At 35.0% G+C, this 22524-nt stretch overlaps 2 protein-coding genes across 2 annotated transcripts; one reads left to right on the top strand and one right to left on the bottom strand.

Moving 5' to 3' along the window:
- Positions 1 to 331: 331 nt before the first annotated feature.
- LOC128240253 (acetylcholine receptor subunit beta-like) lies at positions 332 to 7127 on the bottom strand. The gene is made up of 3 exons (XM_052956798.1): positions 6843 to 7127; positions 2939 to 3241; positions 332 to 2762 (listed from the first exon to the last, which is right to left on the bottom strand). Exons 1-3 carry the CDS (start codon positions 7056 to 7058, stop codon positions 2007 to 2009), a joined length of 1275 nt encoding a protein of 424 aa, XP_052812758.1. The 5' UTR covers positions 7059 to 7127; the 3' UTR covers positions 332 to 2006.
- A 2781-nt stretch (positions 7128 to 9908) lies between these two features.
- On the top strand, positions 9909 to 22524 carry LOC128212626 (uncharacterized). Its single transcript, XM_052918063.1, has 16 exons — positions 9909 to 10057; positions 10636 to 10693; positions 12461 to 12591; positions 12848 to 13003; positions 13332 to 13416; positions 13840 to 13943; positions 14279 to 14452; positions 14679 to 14790; positions 15180 to 15310; positions 15724 to 15879; positions 16312 to 16438; positions 17021 to 17148; positions 17373 to 17531; positions 19326 to 19519; positions 19710 to 20012; positions 20197 to 22524. Exons 1-16 carry the CDS (start codon positions 10003 to 10005, stop codon positions 22036 to 22038), a joined length of 3915 nt encoding a protein of 1304 aa, XP_052774023.1. The 5' UTR covers positions 9909 to 10002; the 3' UTR covers positions 22039 to 22524.

Below are 22524 nucleotides of genomic sequence, written 5' to 3'. Positions count from 1 at the left end.
TGTGAAAGTTCACTCTCCGCTTAATGTTACGTTTAAATGACAGAAATTAATATGCTATTTGGAAGTCAATTTATTTGTTCACAAAGCGAATAATTGTCGGCTTCCATGTATAGCTCAATTAAGAGTTTGTCAATATAAGGCTTTATTATGAATGTTTGATTCAGTGGGGTTTTACATTTAATTAATTCTCTATGGGGATGCTTTTGTATTTGCATCGTTACTATGTCGATAATCTAACAATGCAAACAGTATTGCCTGTACCGTTTGAAGATACGAGTTTATTCCCAAACATAAAGACCTAACACATATTTCATAATGAATTTGCAATAATATATAAATATTCACGTAAAAAGGTAAAACACAAATCAGAAACAAATATCAAAATTTTGAATATATATGTTTGCCACTCTCAATACATGTAGTTGTACTATTGATAAAATACGTCAGCAACTTTAGGATATTGTTTATGTCTTTATGGAATATATTTACATAGCTGGAATTTCAGGATTTAAACTCTCGGTAATGCTTGCTGAACTTACTTTTTTGTTGTAGTTTGTCTATCTCACATTTTACTAAAATAACTACGTCTAGTTGAGTTATTCATTTTACATAGTATACAACGGCAATTAATGTGTCATGTTTTCTTCTTTCTTGTCTTTCACAAGCTTGGTTGTTTTCAAACGCACAAACCGATTTGATTTTCAAGTTTATTTATATTAAGTCAAAGTAAAAAAAAACATGACAAAAAGAGCACGAGAACCTAGATGATACACATATTGAGAAATTGCAAACATGGTGCATGGTACAAATAAATGAATCATGTTTTTCACGTATAATATATATTAGTACTAAGCAATGGGGTCTTCCACAAGTATTCTTATAAGAGTTTATAAACTCATATATGGACATATCTTGTCTTACGATCACTGTAAATATGGTTTATCTGTTTAATATCTTGAGAGAACAAACACATAAAGCTAGCATTTTACCTCATTGTTTGCCCTGGTAGATTGGCATAGTTTTGTGAAAGGTAAAAGCAGTCTACATAACAATGTTTACTTTTGATATATAGTGAGATCCACACTTAATATTGTTTGTTTTTTCTGAAATATCGGTGTGCAACCGCACCCCCTGTTACCCAAAAAGTGGTGAAACTCTTATTTACCCCTAAACGTGCGTAAAAATCCACCATATAGTGTATGATTTCCTAAAAATAAATCATGTGTGTCAATCAAACTGTCTTAAAAATATTTGTCACAGTCCATTTTTTCTACTTTAGTGGAAAGAAACAAAACGCGCCAGAACTGTGTTTTTACTACTTTTGTTGATATGTTGATGTATTCTACAGTACTGTTACTGTTAGTAGAATTCACATGTTGTTTTCATTTCAATCGAAATACTAATGTATTGTTTTTCGCGGAATTAATGAACAATAAATATTGTAATAAAACGCTGTAAATAACTATTTTACAATAAAGAGAAGCATTTCAGCATGTGTAAATAAACACCCAAATATGCTTCAACTTAACGACTGATATAGAAGAAGTGTTTGGCCCTTTCATGTCTTCACATTGTGTATTACCCCACAAAGCAGTTCTGTCCCAAGAGTTCGAAATAGATACCTTAACATCTGGAATCGATGGTCCGCACTTTTCGAATTTGAAAGCTGTTGAATATGGACAGATGTTTTCCTCGTGAGTATATTACAATCGTCTGTACATTTTCTTTTACTACTTTCTGAAATGCACTGATGCTTTCTGATGTTAATATTGCAATTGTCTAGACATTTCCCTATTCTACTATCTGAAATGCATAGGAGTTTTCCTGTAAGAATATTTCAAACGTCTGTACATTTCCCAATTCTACTATCTGATATGCGCTGATAATTTCCCGTGAGTATATTGTCTGTAGATTTCCTTATTCTTCTATAAGATGTGAACGGTCATCAAGAAACATTTTGTCGTCGCCACGACTAAACAGAACTCAAAAAAGCTGAAGAATTGAAGCTATTGTGCTTGAAGAAATAATAGAAAGTACACATTTAAGAATAAACATGCTAACACAAATATCAAAATGCTCATAATGTCCACTGCGTGGCTAACGTCTTTCCATGTGACCGTTTTTCTCGCCACGTGATCACTTTGAATTGATTGGTGTGTCGATCCGTTCATTTGAGTTTCATTAGTCTGCGAAAGCGTTGTTCTGTATATTTCTTTCTTTCTTTTCGGTGTGCAAGAATAACACATTAGAACGTTCACGAGGCAAGCAGTGAGTGCTGGAGGCTTCTTGCTCGGGTCTTTGTGAAAAATCCTCAAGTTGACGATAGTGACTATCGTCATTGCGGTGCTTAGAGACAGCATTGCCAGCAGGTAGTAACAAAATACCGGAAACGGCTCGGACACCTTCGGAAGGCTATCTCCAACAAGCGTAAGGAAAACAGCGATTGCCAGCAAAATGGTAACAGTGAATGACACGCGCTCCCCCGAATCCGGTGGAAGGACGAACACAAGCAGGTTGAGAACTGACAGGAAAACGAGCGGAAAAAGCATATTAACCATCGCGAAAAGCCATTTGCGTTCAATCTCGTACGTAAAAGTGGCAAAATAGGTGCTTGCATTGGATAAAACGTCTACGCTCTTGGTCTTGTTTATCAGGTTCCACGCTCCGTTCCCGCTATAATTTGAGCTGAGGTAGGATTCACCATCTTCAAGAACTATTTCGTCACTTGAAAAACCCCGCACATAGAAGATTAAACCGCAAGTCTGAAAGTAATAATGCAACTGTCATTACTAAAATGAAGGAAAGTGTTTCGTCTTACATTTCTGAACCAAGGGTTGTATAACGTTTTAAATCTATTGACTAACGGCTACTGTTACAATCTCTTATTGTATTGTAGAATCTTATAAACATACAATAACAATACTATATACAAATTTACCTGTTTGTCAAACGGGTAGTACAGTAGGCGTATGTCACAAAAGGAGGCAATTATTCCAGTGGGATACAGGTACACAGAACCATCAAACACTATCCTCACATCCATCCGATCGTCATCTTGAATAGTGACGTCACTAGCATCTGGATTAGCTAGGAGGAGAGCCGGGTACCAAATTTCCGTAAGGGGGACAACCAACGAGTAGACTCCTTCATGTTTGCTCGGGTCCCAGGATAGGTTTTCGTCCCGCCAAATTAGTTCAAGATTCCCGGCTACCGAAAACGTTCCGCTGATTTCGTCAATTTCCTAAGAAATTAGATGGAATCTAATAATCGTCATTCAAGCAATAATGAATAGATTTCACTGTTCCTATGACATTTTTAATCATCATAAGAAGCCTCATTCATGATTATGACAATGTATAAAAAACAACTAAACATATAGAATGTTCTTTTTTGTTGAGAGTACGCAGGGAGGTTGGCTTCAGTGCATTCATTGCTTTGATATAAATACAAAATCAACAACCCATTTAGAGTTAATGCCAAGAATAAATATAGTAAAATAGTTATCATACACATAATTGTGCATGTTTATTTGTTTGCTCTGAAAGCATTAACATATTAAGGTATAACAAAAAAAAACATTTTTTCTCTAGGACAAGGTATATTTAGAAATTGTATATCAATACGCATTAAATACTAAGAGTTAGTCAACATACAAAATATTCGTTAAAAGCCTTGCACAAAATTATGTTTAAACAACAATTTCTCGTTTTTTTTCAATACTAATGTAAGAATCTCGATTAAGATGTTAGTCAAATAAGATTTAGTAAAATAAGTCTAAATACAAATAAAGCGCATGGACAATGGACAATGCATACACTGACACTAACCAATATACATAATTAAGAGTACTACACAGAACCATGCAAGAACTCCCGATTGAGTCATCAGTCGATTAAACTAGCCCTTTGTTCTTCAATGACAATATGTTCAATATTAGTTCTCTGTTAAGGTCGTACGTTTAAGCGTTAGGTTGAAATTCAAATGCAGCATATCCGTCTGGAAAAATATAATCCATAGAAAACAAGATTTTGTCTCAATACACTAAATACTGTTTTAACAATTTCTATCATTACCATTGAAAGTTCATTCAATAAGACAATCGAACCTGCCCTTGTATATAAATCCAAATAATAGATCATTGATATATATTTTAAGAGACTTATTACAGAGGCTTGGATTCAATGGTGTATGGTTGAACCAAGGAGTTGGGGATATATCTTTATTTTTAAATGTTTTTAAGCAAAGAGTTACTGATATTTTTATACAGAGTTGGAGCTCAGAATTAACAGAGTCTACCAGAGCTAGAACCTATGTACTTTTTGCAGATTTCACACAACAACATATTTAAAGGATGTTAACATTGATAAGTATAGAATTGCATTGTCAAGATTAAGGATGTCTGCACATAGATTACAGGTAGAGGCTGGTAGATGGCATAAACCAGCTGCTATACCTTATTCGGAAAGAAAATGTCATTTATGTGAGTCACTGGAAGATGAATATCATTTTGTTCTTGAATGTAAATTGTATACAGATATAAGAAAAGCTTACATAGATAAATATTATTTTGCAAGACCTAATATGCGTAAATTTATAGAATTATTCACCTCTCAAAATACTAATGTAAATAGAAAATTGTCTATGTTTGTTTTCAAAGCTTTCGAGTTGAGAAATGCCTACTATAGTTATTACGGATAATATTTGGTTATTTCTCTCGCTGTGTTTATGTTGTTGTATGGAACTGTGATTGTTAAACCAATTTGTAACTGTATGATTGGCAGATTGAGTGACCATTGACTATGTTGTAAACATAAACGTATTTTAATGATTGTGTACGCATGGGCGTATTGCCTATTGTATTCTGAAATAAACTCTATAAACTGATGTAAAACACACGCTACAATGGTCTTATTAAGGCTGTATTTAATAACCAACACAGCAAACTTAAATAAATTCAATAATATATCAAACAACAATTCTATGTTAATCAAAGTATGCACACAGTCCCGAATTAATCATAATCCTGTTACTTGAAATTTAATTTTAATTGATTGCCGCCACCGAAACGGTTATTTTACAATATGCAGTTACGTGCGTTGCGTTCATGACGCCGCCTGAACACACAAAGTCTTCCGACAGCATCAAATATTTTAGAACGTGATTTATCACTAAATATCACGAAACATCATCGACGAGCATGATTGTCGTCCGGCAACTGACGTCGAATTTGACGATGACACGTGCCGCGATACGGTCATCTGCAGCGTATGCTCCGCTCTAGAAGCCGATTTCTCACTGTAATGAGGTTGATAATCCTTCTTCTACTGCCTACAATAAGATTCGACATTAAACGAGCTGTTACAAACCGATCGCGGAGATGACATGTACGTATGATGTTGTCTTTGTGTTGACGTTACGCTTACCGCACCTGATATTGGCCTGTCTAACACACTCCCTGTTTCGTTTAACCGCTGTACTAAGTGTGAAATTGTCGAACGAGACACGTTAAAACATCAAGCGACGGCTTCTTGAGAAGGTCCATTGCCAAAATCCTAGCATGAAATTCATTAATTAGTCTAGGCATCGTAAATTTTAAAAACAAGCACAACGTTTGTCCAAAAATCGTTTTGTAAATCATTGTCCGGGTAAACATGTGATATTTTAGTGTTAAAAAATTGCATCGATTAGTTGCATAAGTAACACGTGCAAAACAAGCGCTGAACCACATATAACTCCAATGATTTGTACAAGAGCGTGAATTGTTTTGTGCGTGTACCAGAGTTATGAAATAAATACATATAGTTTATGTGTAATATAACAATAATTGGAATTTCGCGAGAAATATATAAACGTTTTTCTATGTAGCGTTATTTTTTAAATCATTTTACTATAGATCGTGAATCATATCATTGTCAGAACCTTAGTCACAATTATCTGTATTAATCAGCCCATTTTGCCGTGCACAAGATTCAAATCATTACACCTCTATATGCTACATTTAAGTTAAATTTGCCTTTATCCATGTTCTGGCTATATATAAGTGCACCTTTAGTATTCAAGAAGACAAAACATATTTTGTTTCATTTAATATCATCACACTGTTGCATGTATCTTAAAAGGGCCGGTTTCAAATGAAATGACCTTATGATTTATTAAACTCTTCTAAATCATACTTAAGTCTTTGTAATAAATCACTAATCTGCTAATTTTGAATAGTAATGCCTTTAAATGGCCCAAAATTTAACGAAATATCCTAAAACTAACCTATCTATACGTATAAAAATGGTTAGTCATGGTTACTCTGGAGCGTAAAATGCATGTATTAATTCTTACTGATTTGATAACTGTATCAAATCTGGTGAATCATTAATTGAGTTATTGGGTACTGCAAAGATATACAAGATCATGAAAGTTTTTACGGATTTCCCTGCATCAGCAAATTATTTACACGCCGATTGATCTGAACTTTGTTAAAGTTTTACGTCATTAACGACTTCGTTGTTAAATTTTAAACGTGTAAAACTGGATGATGTGATGTCACATATCAAAATTATAGATGAAACAGTTGTCAGAATCCTTCTTAATAATTGCACCTTAACATTTTTTATATAAATTTGTGTTTTTTTTTACCATGGTCATCTGTAACATCTTAATTGTAATCGCCGTTACCATATACCAAAATACTATCTGTTTGCGCGTTACGGCACTTAGTATTTTCACCGAGGGTAAGAAAGGCAGAGCTTTCCGTAAAACACGGAGTGTAAAAAAACAATATGTGATGTACTCATAGTCTTTGTTATAACATCGATAAAGCAAAATCTACGAAAAATTATGAACCTCACCTTAAATGTGTATAGTTCGAAGTTAACGCGTATATGAACGGAATGGCTCTGGTTTCGGACGGGTCGAATGCGGCGGTCGTAGCCGTCCATTAGCCGCCCAAGGAGGTCTCGGGTACCATTCCATGTTTGGCCATCAATCGTGGACGTCGAGAATGTTGCGAGTATCAAACATGTTGTGAGAGTACATATCATCCTGTGCATCGTAGATCCAAGCATCTGTAAGATTGGTTATCGCCTGTCTTTTTGCTGTAAATTGTGGCGAAACATTCGTGAAGATAAGAAATAATCAAGTACCATCTTCGTTCAATGCTACGTTAAAAATGACAGAAATTGTAGTTTATTTGTCTGTTTACAAAGCGAATCATTGTCGGCTACCGTGTATAGTCCTATTAGGATTTAGTCAATATAAGCGTCTATTATGAATGTTTGATTCAGCTGGGGTTTACATTTAACCAATTCTCCAGGGATGCTATTGTATTTGCATCGTTACTATGTCGATAATCTAACAATGCAAACGTTTTTACCTTTGCAGTTTAAAGATACGATTTCATTCCGACCATTTAAAACTAACACATATTTGCTGATGAATTTGCAATGATATATCAATATACTCGTTAAAAGGTAGAACACAAAATTAATCAGAAACAACTATCAAATTACAGTTTTGAACAAATATTTGCCACTCTCAATACATATAGTCGATCAATTGGTAAAATAAGTTGGTAACTTATAGCAGTTTACGTCTTTATAATATATATTTACATAGCTCGAATTTGAGAAGAGAAAGAGTGAGGTCGCATGCAGGTCACGCTGTCTCACGGTGTTAATCTAAAATCTCAATAATATTTACTTAATGTAGTTTTTTGTTCTATTGTGTCCTTCTCATTTGATTAAAAAGTTATTCACGTACACAAGTCTAGTTGGGTTATTCATTTACCATAACCTACGACTACATAAAAGTATAATGTTATTTCAGTTGTTTCCCTTTCTTGTCTTTTTAAAGCTTGGTTGATTTTCTTCAAGGTCAAAGGCAGAGATCGATTTGATTTTCAAGTTTATTTATTTAAACGCATGTTTCAAATGCATGACAAAAAGAGCATGAGAACCTAGATTATACACATATTAAGACATTGCAAAAATGACACATAGTACAAAATGACATAAATGAGATAACAATTATATACCTAAATGTTCTTAACATTACTATGTGTTACATTTAGATTATTACACACGAGACCTTTTTGAAACATAATACATACAGTCAAACAATTAAGTACTAATGGGGGAGTGCATTATGTTACATTTCTCAAACTAAATTTGGCAATAACCTATTGAAGGCATTTATATAAAGGCTATATTTTATCTTTATCTACATCATATACATGTTTTATAATAAAAGTAAAAGGGGTTACACATGATAAATATATTTACAAAATGCATCAGCCAATATTGTGCGCCTTTCAAACATTTAGAGGCCGATATGAGTGTTTTTCAATACATCGTTTTCTATATTTAACGAAATTGATCTATTCAAATAAATCACCAATACAGTTTTTATCACATAGTTAACATTATTTTTCTTTCAGTTCTACATCATACCAGGTTTTAAGTTATGGCCAATGTTGTTTTATGCAAAAAATAAAGTTTGATGCGACGCACTGGCATACTGTAGCCATTTATGTTGTGTATGTACATACTAACAACCTTTCAGATAAGACTGAAATTAATGTATTGGGAACTTCTCATTGAATAAAAACCAAATTGACGTTACTTCCATTTGATTAGTATACGTTCTTAACTTATTTAAAAATCGGATCAACCTAGCATGAGCTTTAACGAGATAGACTTAAAAACCATAGCGCCCTTTGAAAAATATTTAGTGGTCAACGTAATAGTATATTTAAAAGTTGGCAAAACATTTAATTCAGTAAATCAGCGGTCAGCCGTCATGGATTGCAATCCGGTAAAATGGTTATACGACTAATTCGCTTCAAAACATTTATTTTTGTAAGTATATACTAACAACTTTTAACCATTACATTAGCTAAAGCATTTTCGCGACGTATCAAAAGTAGAATACCACTCATTTTTAAATAAATCAGACACCTTAATTAACATTCATTTATTATCAAGTCCTAGCGATCAGAAACACAGCTAGTATTACATAGCACACAAAGACTGCACTTAAATTTATAACGCTTGAGTATACACGTGAACACTAATCTAAATTAAATGGCTTTACCAGTGGCTTTGAACAAAAGAAATGACACTTATAAAGATAATTGCTTTGTCGAAAGGCGTTTTTAATAATTAAAAGTATTTAAGTTTTGAAACTCAAATACGTATTTTATGTCATAATAAGTAAATGAGATTCCATGATAGAAAATTGGACCTTGCGGGCGAACTAAAATTTAAAATGCAATATTTTACTTTAGTTTCAAAACAGGAGAGGAGGACACGGGCACCTTTTTAACCTATATGATCGATTGCCTGATTTTTATTCGATCTACTAGAGTACGTTTAAGAAAATCCCCGGCAAAGAACTGAGTTATATCATATGATACTTCTATTAAAAATAAATACATACACATGTATAACAAACATTGTTTTCGATATGTATGCATGAAAATTAAAACAATTGTATTAATTGTGGCACATCTTATTTGGGAGTAAGAGTGCATCTTTAAGTCTTATCTGTTTTGCCTCGTTTGAAAGAATACTGCTCACAGGAGAATTGTTTTGCATTTTCCTGCGTCGAAATGATCGGATTGCGTTTTGTCCAAATACGTTGTCGCGTAATAAAATATTGTATTTCGAAAGAAAATATTTTTAAACGACGCGGTAAATCATAGGAACGAAGTGTCAAGAAACACTCTGTTTAGGTAATTACTTATGTAAACGATACCACTAATTAATAACCCAAAGACAATCGTCATGATCGCATTTCAAAGACTAAAGTATTTATTTGTATTGAAACAAATCTTTAGATACGCTGTAAATAGTATTCTTTCAAACATTCTCCTACTTGTACCGACGTAATTGCTAATCTTTAAATTCTCTAATTTCAAGTTTTGCACATTAGCCACGTTCTGATTTCGTTTTCGTCCATTTGTCATTAGTTCAAATATGCTTTTCTAAAGAACAGCACGATATTACAAAAATGGCAAATGTAATGTTTATTTGGATACTTTGGATATCCTGCATCTGTATTCGCGGTAAATATTTCTTTTTTTCCATCTCATGCGTAATTTCAACCATTTATAATAATAGCTTCTCCTTGACCATTCTGACCAGCTTAATTTTTACTATTCGGGCATACATTTTGCCTCAGCAATACCATGTTAAAATTGGAATCGCACAATAATGTTGCATTTAAAAAAGGAGCATTTTAAAATTGAATTGCCGAAAGATATAGTTTAAAATTAACATTTAAACAATCGTGTGACCATGCTAATAATAGTCTTCCTAATACATAACCTTTATGTTTTTGCACTTTTTTATGAAGAAAAGTGCTCCTAACATACTCTCGATTTTCTTTTTCCGGATTCGGATTTATTGAATGTGTATTAGAACCAGTACCAGCATAACTTGGACAGTTGCATCATACACATGGCGCTGTTGCTTTTCTTGTTAATGGTCGTAATAATAACGTAACGAGAAACGCTTCAACTATCATTATTATCGAATTTGAACGTTTGCATTAAAGCTGATCGACGGTTATTTAAATCGTTTAACGCTTTTGCCAAGCTAGTTCCACCAATGCCTTGATAGCCTATAGTGTTATATCTCACAGGTGTGTCGGCCCAGTGTGGGGCTTTAACGGCCGGGAATGAAGAATTGACAGCCGAAGGGTGAGTACACGTTTACTTTAACGTTTTCACCGATATGTTTAAGATCCCTTTCTTCCCGCCAATAGTCGGATAAGCTTGAGAATTGCCGTTTAAAGGTGCACTCTCAAAAATTTACCGTTTTAAAAACTTTTTAATTTTTTGTCTTGGAATGAGCAAATTTTAGGGTAAATATCTGCAAACCACTGATGACAAAAGATCAATTCGCAGATTTTCATATTTTTGTTCGAAATTTAATGTTTTAAAAATGCATAAAACATCAATTTTTGAACTTTAACATAAAATCTGCGATATAATTTTTGTCAGCAGTCTTATATAACTTGTTTCCATGGATTTTTGCAAAAATTGGCTCGTTCCAAGACAGACAATAAAAAGGTGGCCAAAACGTTCAATCTGTGAGAGTGCAGCTTTAAGGCCGGCCTAAGCATTATATTACGTTAATAGATGGTTATATGGCGGTATCATCTTTTTTATTGATCAATTAGTATTAATATGCTTCATGTTTAATGTGAGTGTTTTTTTTGTTTTGTTTTTTTATGTTTTGTTTAAAGGTAGGAAGTTTTGGATATTTGGTTATATAATAAACATTATAGAACAAAATTGGTGTAGCCATTGATAATTATAAGAGACAGTACAAACGTACATTACTTTGAGTATGATATGGAGGATAATTGTAAAGTGTGCAATTCCGACACTGAAAAAAAGCATTTTTCCCTTACAAAACATGTATTACAAAAAGGATATTGAATAATATTTAATTGAAGTATATTTAAAAGGCGTGCCAAATTGCATATGTACGTGACGTCATTTTGAAAATGACGTCGTTGAAACTGTGTATCAGTCAATAGCCCGCTGAGGTCTGATTTGGGAGGGAAAATATGCTAAAATTGCAAAGCAGTGACTTATATTGATTTATTATTTTAGGGTTGAAAACCGTGTTCTTGTTTTTTGTTTGACTGATAAATCACTGGAAAGCATATAATGAATACTTTGATTGTCAGATGAACCCAAACATCACACTTTAATAGATTGATAATTCTATGAATTAGTTCATTCACTTAACCTATGTAGTTGCTGAAGATGGTAATTTGATAATTAGGAACATTTTTTATTTGTTTAATTTCGTATTATATATTGTCCGCATGGACCATGGTTTTCTTGATATAATGTGAATAAATCTCGAATCTCGCTTCTCTACATAATACAAAGGAAACTTCAGTAGCAAAGAACAAACGATAATATGTTTTAAGGCTTTATGGTCACTTTACGAAACAAACACATAGTCACAACACAAAATGACAGATAGCATATGCATAATGTTCAGTCGCCTTATTGTCACAACACAAAATCACTTCATTCGATCAGCGGAACGCGTTCTACTTGGGGTTTTAACTAGTATGGGAGTACTCAAACTCCAACCTGCCCTAATACTTATCAATAATAACCAAATAAAAATATGAGCTTTGTGAGCGTCGTCCTACTGTTTCTATTCCATTGCATGTTCAGTCTGGACGGTACACCTTCTAAACTAAAATCTGGTTACATAAAATTATTCCTATACTGAATCAGCTATTGTAATTTGAACTTTCTAATTGACGGTAGTTTCTGTATAACGCTCTATTGATAAAAAATACCGTATTCAGTTTTGTAAAATATTTACTGTTTTAGCAAACACAGCTACGATGGAAGATGCCATTACTTTAACACGTATCATCTAAATGTTACTGACAGTTATAGTTGATACTGACCTGCCCATGCCCATGTTTGCAGCTCTAATTTCTGCGAGTGGACGGTTACTGCCACTGAAGGTACCCAAGCTGTAGTGTACTTGACTCTCATAGAAACCGATCCGGGGTGCACAAACTCTACACCGTTCAATTACGTCGCTGTATACGACTCTGGTAAACATGTTCATGAATGTGATCTCAACCAAGTGATTTAAACTATTTGTTTTGTGTTTTCGGGATCATAATGTTCAATATAGTATAGTCACGTTGATTTGGAGTCAATCTTCAATTACATACCATAGCTTACACACTGTTTATATTTCGTGCACACACTCAGTTGATAAACAATGTTATCTCAATTACTGCAAAAAAAGTTCACACCCGAGCTACCGATCGATATATTTTGCAATCTCCATTCCAATTATTTCAGCGACTGCGGACGAGAGCACCCTTATAGGTTCCAAGCAATGCCAGGATGACATACGTCAGTACGTGTTCACCAGCACCGGGTCCGTCCTTTTCGTCGTTCTCAATACAATAGGATCTGTTGGACGAATAAAGTTTCTGTACTTTGCAGCAGATACAAGTACTTTGTTTTACTTAGCTATTATACTTTGAACTGCAATCGAGAGTTAAAGGAAATATATACATTTTGCGGCTTAAATGACACATACGCACCGTTTCCGAATAATTTAATAAGTGTATTAGACGAAATTAAACTACGAAAAAGGCGGAAAAAACCTCTGGGGACTCCTTGATCTTTCGAGATGTGTCACTTCACAAAGGCTGTGTAAAGTCAATATCCAAAAATAATAAAATATGCCTTAAGTTGAGCTTATTATCATTTTACAGCGACAAGTTCAATTGACCGGAGGTATATCTGCGTTTATATTGTATGTCACATTTCATTTTAGCTCAACAGCCACTGTGTACGGTTCGTACCGAGGTGACACAACTTTCCCGACTTATGGCGCCCAGCCTACCAAGCACATACACAAGGTAACACTGATAAAGTGTTAATACCATTGTTTTGGAGGTTTAGGTTGTGCACACAAACTGGTTTAAACCCCCAGTAAATTTACATTTTACTGACCGTTCCAAGGCGGTACCTAACAATCCTTGATAAACATACCTAGTTTTTTCTTTCATGTTTCTTGTTTGTGATTTTTTGTGTTTATGTTCTATGTCTTTGGCGTTTACCCAGTACCATTAAACCGGGTTTATGTTTAAACTTTTTGCTACTAAGCTTGTTTCTGTAGTTTTTCGCATAAATATTTAGAAACTATTTTGCCGTCTCCTCTGCGCCTTCCAAAGGTTTACTCCTTTACAACAACATTATTTTTATCGCTTTTATTGCTTTTTGTTTAACTAATCACGTGTAAATTTGTTACGTGGAGTTATGTAGTGAAATGTTCTTTTCAGTAATGATTCGTGTGCATGGACATTTTGGTCGGAGTCTGGAATCACATTCACTGTTATGATGACCGACTTTTCCTGTTCTAATGATTATCTGGAGATATATGATGGTTTGTATTTATATAATGTAGAGTTTTGTCAAGCAAATAATTGTTTGTTTTTTTACAGTATTTCCTACATTCATAATTCTTCATTTATGAATTCATGTATTTTACTATTTTTATTATTATTTTATTTTCATTTTATTTTTAGTTTATTTTATTTTATTTATTTTTTGGTGGGGGGGGGGGGGTGATCAAGCATTACTCTAAAAATTCATTTTGCTTATCTATTGGTTTTCTTCTTGTTGCTTTTTATTTCAAAATATATATTCACTTACGATATTCAGCGCAAAATGATATATATTATATAAGTGCTCCTTCAAATAAGTGCATGTCTACTGCAGGTCTGCATCGATCAAGTCCTGTACTTCTTTCCCGTAGTGACGGTGGCAGTAATAGCACTATTTCTTCAGTCGATACATCCGGGTATTTTGCTCGAGTTGTGTTCTGGGGTTCAAGTGATACAGATTGTAGTACTAACAACTATGGGTTTCTGCTGACATACGAGATCGGTAAAGGTAGGTAATTCATTGTTTCTCAACATCATTTTTATGTCGTAGTTTCGAAGTTTAGGAAGATTTCTATTGTATTCAGATTAGATATTTATAACTATTTTCAATGCAATTTTATTCAGTTTGGTGTATTCTAATTGACCCTTTTTAAATCAAACATACCATTCACTTAACGACGGTAATTTTAATTATCCATTCCATGCATTAAACTTCAACATCTGTATTTTGTCAGTGGATATAGCACCGAACAGGACTGAAGGGTGTAATACAACCGGCGTGTATCTGGATACACCGGAAATGCAATATTACGCCTACATTACCATCGGAGATGGAACCTATGATAAGTGAGTAGCTTTACAGTTTTGGAAATGGATAGTCTACTTTGCTACATGAAAATGGAATGTGTATCTTCAAAAAATTAAATTAAACTATCTGATTACTAAGGATTTTGTCTAAATATGAACGGAAGACAATTATGTGAAATGTCCAGGAACGTGTTGGATGTACAATATAAGACACAGAAATTTAAATATTTTCTTTTCCTTTTTAACAATTTACAATTCAATCGGATTTTTAACAATAACTGAATTAGCAAAAAAAAGCAATAACAGCAAGAAATAATGTATTCCTGCGCTCAAAAATGATGTTTAAGCATTCATCAACGTTCAGCTTTCGTCACTATCAAGCTAAAATAATGCATGTATGATTCAACTTCTTTGTCTCTGCATTTTAGTTTCCTAAACTGTACTTGGTTTATTACGGCGCCCGAGAACCACGCAGTGATGGTTGAGTTCGCTGACACAGAGGCGTATGGCATCGAATTCAATAGCTATTGCGACTATGATTCGCTTACACTCTATGACGGTTTGTAATATATCGTGTTCAATCTTCATGTACAAAGGCACTATAAATTTATGAAATGAAAGTAGCGATGCTGTAAGCTTTAGATCTCCTAGAGAAAGTACAGAGTGTTAAAAATGAATTTGATGATTCATTAGCATTACAGTCGAAATTCGTTATATCGAAGTCGAAAGGAACTCGTGAAAGTATTCGAGATAACAAAAAATCGATATAACCGATATACAACACATGTCTCACTTTGCCTAAAGCGTTCGAAAATAAGTTCGACATAACCACCACTTCGAGATACAAGATTTCGACAAAGCGAGTTTCGACTGTATAATGATTTGACATTTTCATTCACCTTTCATATAAACAGATAGAGAACACAGAAGCTTTTTTTTCTTTTCCGTTATTGTTGAGTGTATATTCCTTAGGTAACAACGTCAGTGTGCGAATGAACAAGTTTTGTGGGTACGTGATGCCACCCCACCGCTACCAGAGCACAGGAAGTGATATGACAATCGTCTTCCTCTCCGATTATTTGGTCGGTAGCTCGGGGTTCACACTGCGATACTACGCGATTGACATGGGTATGGATAACTGTTGCAATGTAACAAGTTGACTATGCGACGTTTGAGTTCATGATACGCCACTAACCGTTTTTATTTGAGGACATGCTAATTACTTTTAATATAAATGTGGTTTGTTTGTGATATTTCATTTCAAATATGATTAAAATCACACTGTCCATGGACAGAAAACGATCAGGACCCGTTTACATCATTTAACTTGCTTAATCCGAAAAATTGAATTGCATATGCTGAAACTGCCCTATACTATCTGCATAACATATATTTATATAAGTTCAATTAAGCATCGACTGCAGTACTTCGTCGTCGATTAGTATTTTTGACGATCAAACGGAAGATTTGTGATCAAAATGATTTTTGCACGATTCTTCACACAGACGGCGATTATACAGAACCATCCTTTTTTGAAAACATGATAAGTGTTCTCTTCAGATTCGCCTTACTGCGGAGAAGACTACCCATCTTATGAATCCACATACAATCTTCAGGCTGACTATATTGCCAACAACAGTACTTGGAATTTAACCATCGATTATCCGTCCACTTGGAGATACCCTAAGTATGAATATCGTCATATTTACGTATGTCGAAGGTTTTTCAAAATAATTGTGTTTAACCGGTTAATGAATTTTGCAGTACTCCTTATAAAATACATCAACACATCTGATAATTAGCATACAACAAACCGGAAAAGCCACGTTTAAGATTATGTCTTATATCACTCGCGATCATTGAAAAATAACAGTTTCACTCGTTGAATAAAATACGATCTTACACTGAAATCAACAAATACCCTATACTTCTACTACTACTACTACTACTACTACTACTACTACTACTACTACTACTACTACTACTACTACTACTACTACTACTACTACTACTACTACTACTACTACTACTACTACTACTTCTACTACTACTACTACTACTACTACTACTACTACTACTACTACTACTACTACTACTACTACTACTACTACTACTACTACTACTACTACTACTACTACTACTTCTACTACTACTACTACTACTGCTAGTACTACTACCTCTGCTACTGCTACTAATACTACTGCTACTACTAGTACTACTAAGACGCTAGTATGACAATGTGTATTATCCGTTTTGTCAAACGTTTCAGCAACGCAGAAGTATTTTGGCTGATAACGATCGAAGACCCGAGCCTTTACAGGCTGGTTATGAGTTTTAAGTACTCCCGCATTGAGAGCTCCGTTGAGTGCACGGTGGACTGGTTTATTCTCTATAACGGTAATACCTACTACAGCTCACGCATGTATTTATTGCATCGGTATTGGCTATTAATCAATATGTATCACTTCTGCAATTCTGCGTACATAATGATTCCCATTTTTATTACAATATATTGTGAACTTGATCCAAATGATGTTGAAAGTGAACTTTTATTTTTTTCCGAACCAACTATACTAATGCATGTATCTGCTTTGCTCAAATTTTGGCTACCATCTTATTAGGTCCGTGTCGGACGGACGAAATACTGGACCGAACGTGTGGTCACTACGGATACTGGCTAAAGACCTACAACCTTGAAGGAACCGTGTCTGCCTATCTTCTTTACTTTCACAGTGACAACTCTTTCAATTACAGAGGATTTACGCTGCAATACTATGCTGGTATCATATACATGTATATTTTGATTATTTTCCATTGAATTTCGTTCATAATGGGAATCACATATACAATGTACAAAGTGATTCATGCACTAAAGTCAATGACCTATAGCGTCGACAGTTTATTTAATGGCCGCTCGCCTTCGCGAGTACATTTCATTAAAACGTAAAATAATCATCGTCATTGCACCTATTGGATTTTAACTACAAGTTTTAATCATACTTCTTTAAACATTATATTGAAAGGACAAATATATACCCATTGAATTAAAAGTATCATACTAAGGGCGAGAGAAGAGTTGTGGTTCTGACCTTTCATCCAAAAAAACGCATTTCAAGCTCAACAAGTATTACGTTCTCTTGGCCTAAAACTGACGCCAGTAACGGGTTCTCTTGGTCGTAACTTACAAAAACCTATGTGTGTGAAGTTGGCTCAGCCATCGGCAGTCGACAATCGTAATTCGATATTATATAGCAAATCTTCAATGTCGAGCTGCAATGTCGAGCTGGACGGAATTCTAGCTCGACATTCGATATTATATAGGAAATATTCAATGTCGAGCTGGAATGTCGAGCTGGACGGAATTCTAGCTCGACATTTGATATTATATAGCAACTTTTGAAAGTCGAGCTGCAATGTCGAGCCGGACGGAATTATAGCTCGACCTAAAATATTATATAGCAAATCTTCAGTGTCGAGCTGCAATGTCGAGCAGGACGGAATTCTAGCTCGACATTCGATATTATATAGCAAATATTCAATGTCGAGCTGGACGGAGGTGGTTGTTTACATCCATCTATCGACAAGAATATCGAAAGGAATCGACAATCCCGTCAAGCTCGCTATTCCATCTCGAAATTGAAAAATCCCTATATATCATCGAATGTCGAGATAAGAATGCATACAGCTCGCCATTCCAGCTCGACATTTAAAATTCACTATATGACATCGAATGTCGAGCTAGAATTCCGTCCAGCTCGACATTGCAGCTCGACATTGAAAATTTGCTATATAATATCGAATGTCGAGCTAGAATTCCAGCTCGACATTGCAGCTCGACATTGAAAATTTGCTATATAATATCGAATGTCGAGCTAGAATTCCGTCCAGCTCCACATTGTAGCTCCACATTGAAGATTTGCTATATAATATCAAATGTCGAGCTAGAATTCCGTCCAGCTCGACATTGCAGCTCGACATTGAATATTACCTATATAATATCGAATGTCGACCTAGAATTCCGTCAAGCTCCACATTGCAGTGCGACATTGAAGATTTGCTATATAATATCAAATGTCGAGCTAGTATTTCGTCCAGCTCGACATTGCAGCTCGACAGTGAAAACTTTCTATATTTTCTTATGTCGAGCAAGAATTCCATCCAGCTCAATATTGCAGCTCGACATTCAATATTTGACAATATATAATATCGAATGTCGAGCTAGAATTCCGTCCAGCTCGACATTACAGCTCGACATTGAAGATTTGCTATATAATATCGAATGTCCATTGTTGATTGCCGATGACTGAGCCAACTTCACACACATCAAAACATCTGTAGGAACATCATAATAGTCAACAAGTGGGTTAGGTTGGGGATTTATATGAGCATTTCCCTGAATTTGCCTTTTCAATGTTGTTACCAGATTTTCAAATTGATGCATATTATTAAGAAAAAATCGAAAATATAACTATCAATTAAACATGCGTCGTGATGATCGATTTTAGCATATGAAACAACCAGGCTGTAACAATAATATGTACATACGAACTCTTACTCATATATTACTGTTTTAGAATTGAGGTCCGTCGAAGCTGTTGCAACCACCACACCAGTACCGACGTTAGGACCACCTGTAGACGCTGTAATAGAGGCTATTAATGGATCTATGTTTGGATACGTGAAGGACGTGATGCCCAGTAGAGACACTAGCGCTGCTATAGAAGCCCTCATTAACTTCTACTTTGTTGGAGTAAATGGTTTAGATGAGGTAACATGAATAAACTAAAGACTCTACAGTTATGAAGTCCTGAGTTTCACAATATTTTACAATATGTAATGCTTTATAATCTGGCATTGTACATACTCTTCAATTATGAATTATTACTAGACATTATACTCGTATTCTGTCAATAAACTGTCTTGGAATGTGAAATTAAAAGGACACTTTCGTTTTCAAGGTTGAGCAGAAACTGACGTCTACGTTGCAGCTTGAGGTCGAGTGGACGGATGTAAGTCTTGCATGGGAACCAGAAAAACGGGACGGTATCGTTCGAATGTTGTTACCCCAAGACGACATTTGGAAGCCAGATATCACTCTCATGAATGGGTTTGAAAAGATAACTGCGATGGGTGACTCGTTTATGTACGTGGATGTAAATTACAACGGTACATGTCTTTGGAAACCGTACCAAATAGTCGAGACCACATGTCAAGTCGACATGACCAACTTCCCGTACGATAGTCAGACGTGTTATTTGCAGGTATGCAACGCTTGTGCTATTTACGGTACATAGTATACAAGTCTGTTCAAGTCCAGTTAGCGAGAATAAGACATTAAGACATTTGTTGTTCCTAAGAATGCGTATCTATATTATTATTTTAGTGTTTGAATGCAACTTACCTTACCAAATTTCAATACATTCATATTTTGATTATTTGTTGCAGTTCGGCACATGGTCTAGTTCAGATGAAATCATTACTGAGTTTGGGGAAGACGGACTACAGAGGCACCACAATTTTCAAGACCACGCAGAATGGAAAGTTATTTCTTTGGGAGTAGATACTTCGACTAATAACACAGGAGGCGCTGTTAAGTTTCATGTCTCAATCGAGAGAAATTCAAGGTTTATAACGTTCTACATGACAATCCCAACCGTGATGTTAGCGTTACTTACTGTGTTCTGTTTTGTTATTCCCGTTGAAAGCGGTGAGAAGTCAGGTTTTAGCATAACAGTATTTCTATCATTTGTGGTTGTTTTGATTGTGGTTAATGACACCATGCCGGATAATTCAGACAATATATCCTTGTATGCAGCATACTCCCTCACAATGGCAATTGTAAGTGCCCTCTCTACAGCCTTTACGGTCATGCAAATACGAGCTGCCACCCTTGAGACAAAACGTTATTCCATTCCACGGAAAATCCAAGCACTTGTCAGACTTGTTTTACAGAACAGAGATAAAGTAACTAATGTTTTATTCAAATTACTAACGGAACAAGAACAAGAAAATGTTGAGGAATTGAGTGTAGAAGATATCAAAGATACAGAAAGTGAAGATGACGCCAAAGTTCCAATTGAACATTTGTTTCCAAAATATGATTATATGTATCTTGAACGCGACGGAACTGCCATTAGATTTGAAAGGATGGCTACAACAACTTCCATTCTTTTCGATCAGGAGACAAAAAACGGAAGACAAAACATATTTAGTGACAAAAAAGATGATATGTTTAAAGATGATGATGACAAAGAAAGTATTTCTAGTAAATTATCAATGGAAAGTGAGGAAAACTTATCGAAATACGATGTAAATGATTCCACAGGTAATTCAGACAACGATACTGACACGAGCGAGGAAGAGTTGGAAAATATAGATGATCTCAAAAAGCTCAATGAAAGTAATGACATCAATGAACCTGGCATTGAATCATCAACAGAAGCTGACAATATTGATGATAATGTTGTTAAAAATACTAGACCCATCGATATCCAAAACGAATGGAAAAGCGATAACGCGGATGATACAAACATAAGTGAAAACCCTAATGCACCAGGAGACCAGCTTAATGCAGAGCTTTCTACAAGGTCACGCGTAAGAGTGATAAGTGTAGCTAGTTGTAAGGATTATGAAAACAATATAATAGAAAATGAAAACGGCGAAGAAATCGTTCGTGAGGTTTTAAATAGCAGCCCTGTCGGAGAGCGTACTGATATTGCAGCATCTAGACCAATATCAAGATCCGTATCTTTCTTCGACCATCGAGTACGGCCCGTATCCCCAAACCGAACTATATCCGCGCAAGGAAGTCGCCCGAGTTCACGGGCAAATCGACCAATGTCGCGAACTGGCCGAGGAGGGAATGTATTGCGATCGATTTTTCGGAAGAGGAACAGTGTCGATGTGGCTGACGGCAGTTCCACATCGAGGAGAGTAACATTTAGAACGGACAGTAGGCACGAGCATGAGCCATTGTGTGATGATTCCAAAGACTGTAAAAGTAAAGAACCTAACGATTCAATCTTTGTGGGCCGAGCGCCCTCTGCCATTTCGGAAGCATGGGGCATATCGGATACAATTACTGATGAGCCATTCCCAACGGAAGACTTAGCTGGCCGTTCTTTTGATGACAATGGAAGTACCGTAAGTGGCAAATCCGAGGATGATGAAAAACCAATCGAGTGGCGGCACGTTGTCGAATGTTCTGACATCATCTTGTTTCTTGTTTTAATGTTAATTACCCTTCTCTTCACTCTTGCGATGTTTTTGTCAATGATCACAGGGTAAAAATGAATGATGAAATTTACGAACCTATATTATGTAAATATTGCAGTGTTTCTGACGAAACTAAAGTAATGTAGTGATGTTTCTTTCTATTGATTAAATCTGAGTAGAATTTACTAAAGATTACAATGCTTGCACCCAAAATGTATAGTTTCTCCCGTCTCGCTTTCGTATGTTTCAAATGTTTACAAATAATAATATTTTAGAAACGGACAGTCAATTACATAAATCTCTGTTCACGTGTGCTACGATTTTATTATTTTTATCTCATGAAATTATTATTGGAGTTATACCGTATACGGCTCGTTTAAGCAGACTAATAAGATTAGACAATAAGTATATAATAGGTTCGTACATGACACTCAAAGCGAAACCAGATAAAAAATACATAACGCAATCTCATTGTTTAAATATATTAAGTGTTGATTCATTTGCAATGAGCTATGTACATATTGTTCAGATAAATGTGAATAAATCAATAGGAATCAA

This window comes from Mya arenaria, chromosome 1 (genome assembly GCF_026914265.1).
Source record: "Mya arenaria isolate MELC-2E11 chromosome 1, ASM2691426v1".
NCBI classification, from domain to species: domain Eukaryota; kingdom Metazoa; phylum Mollusca; class Bivalvia; order Myida; family Myidae; genus Mya; species Mya arenaria.
This window is presented reverse-complemented; position numbering and strand designations above follow the sequence as displayed.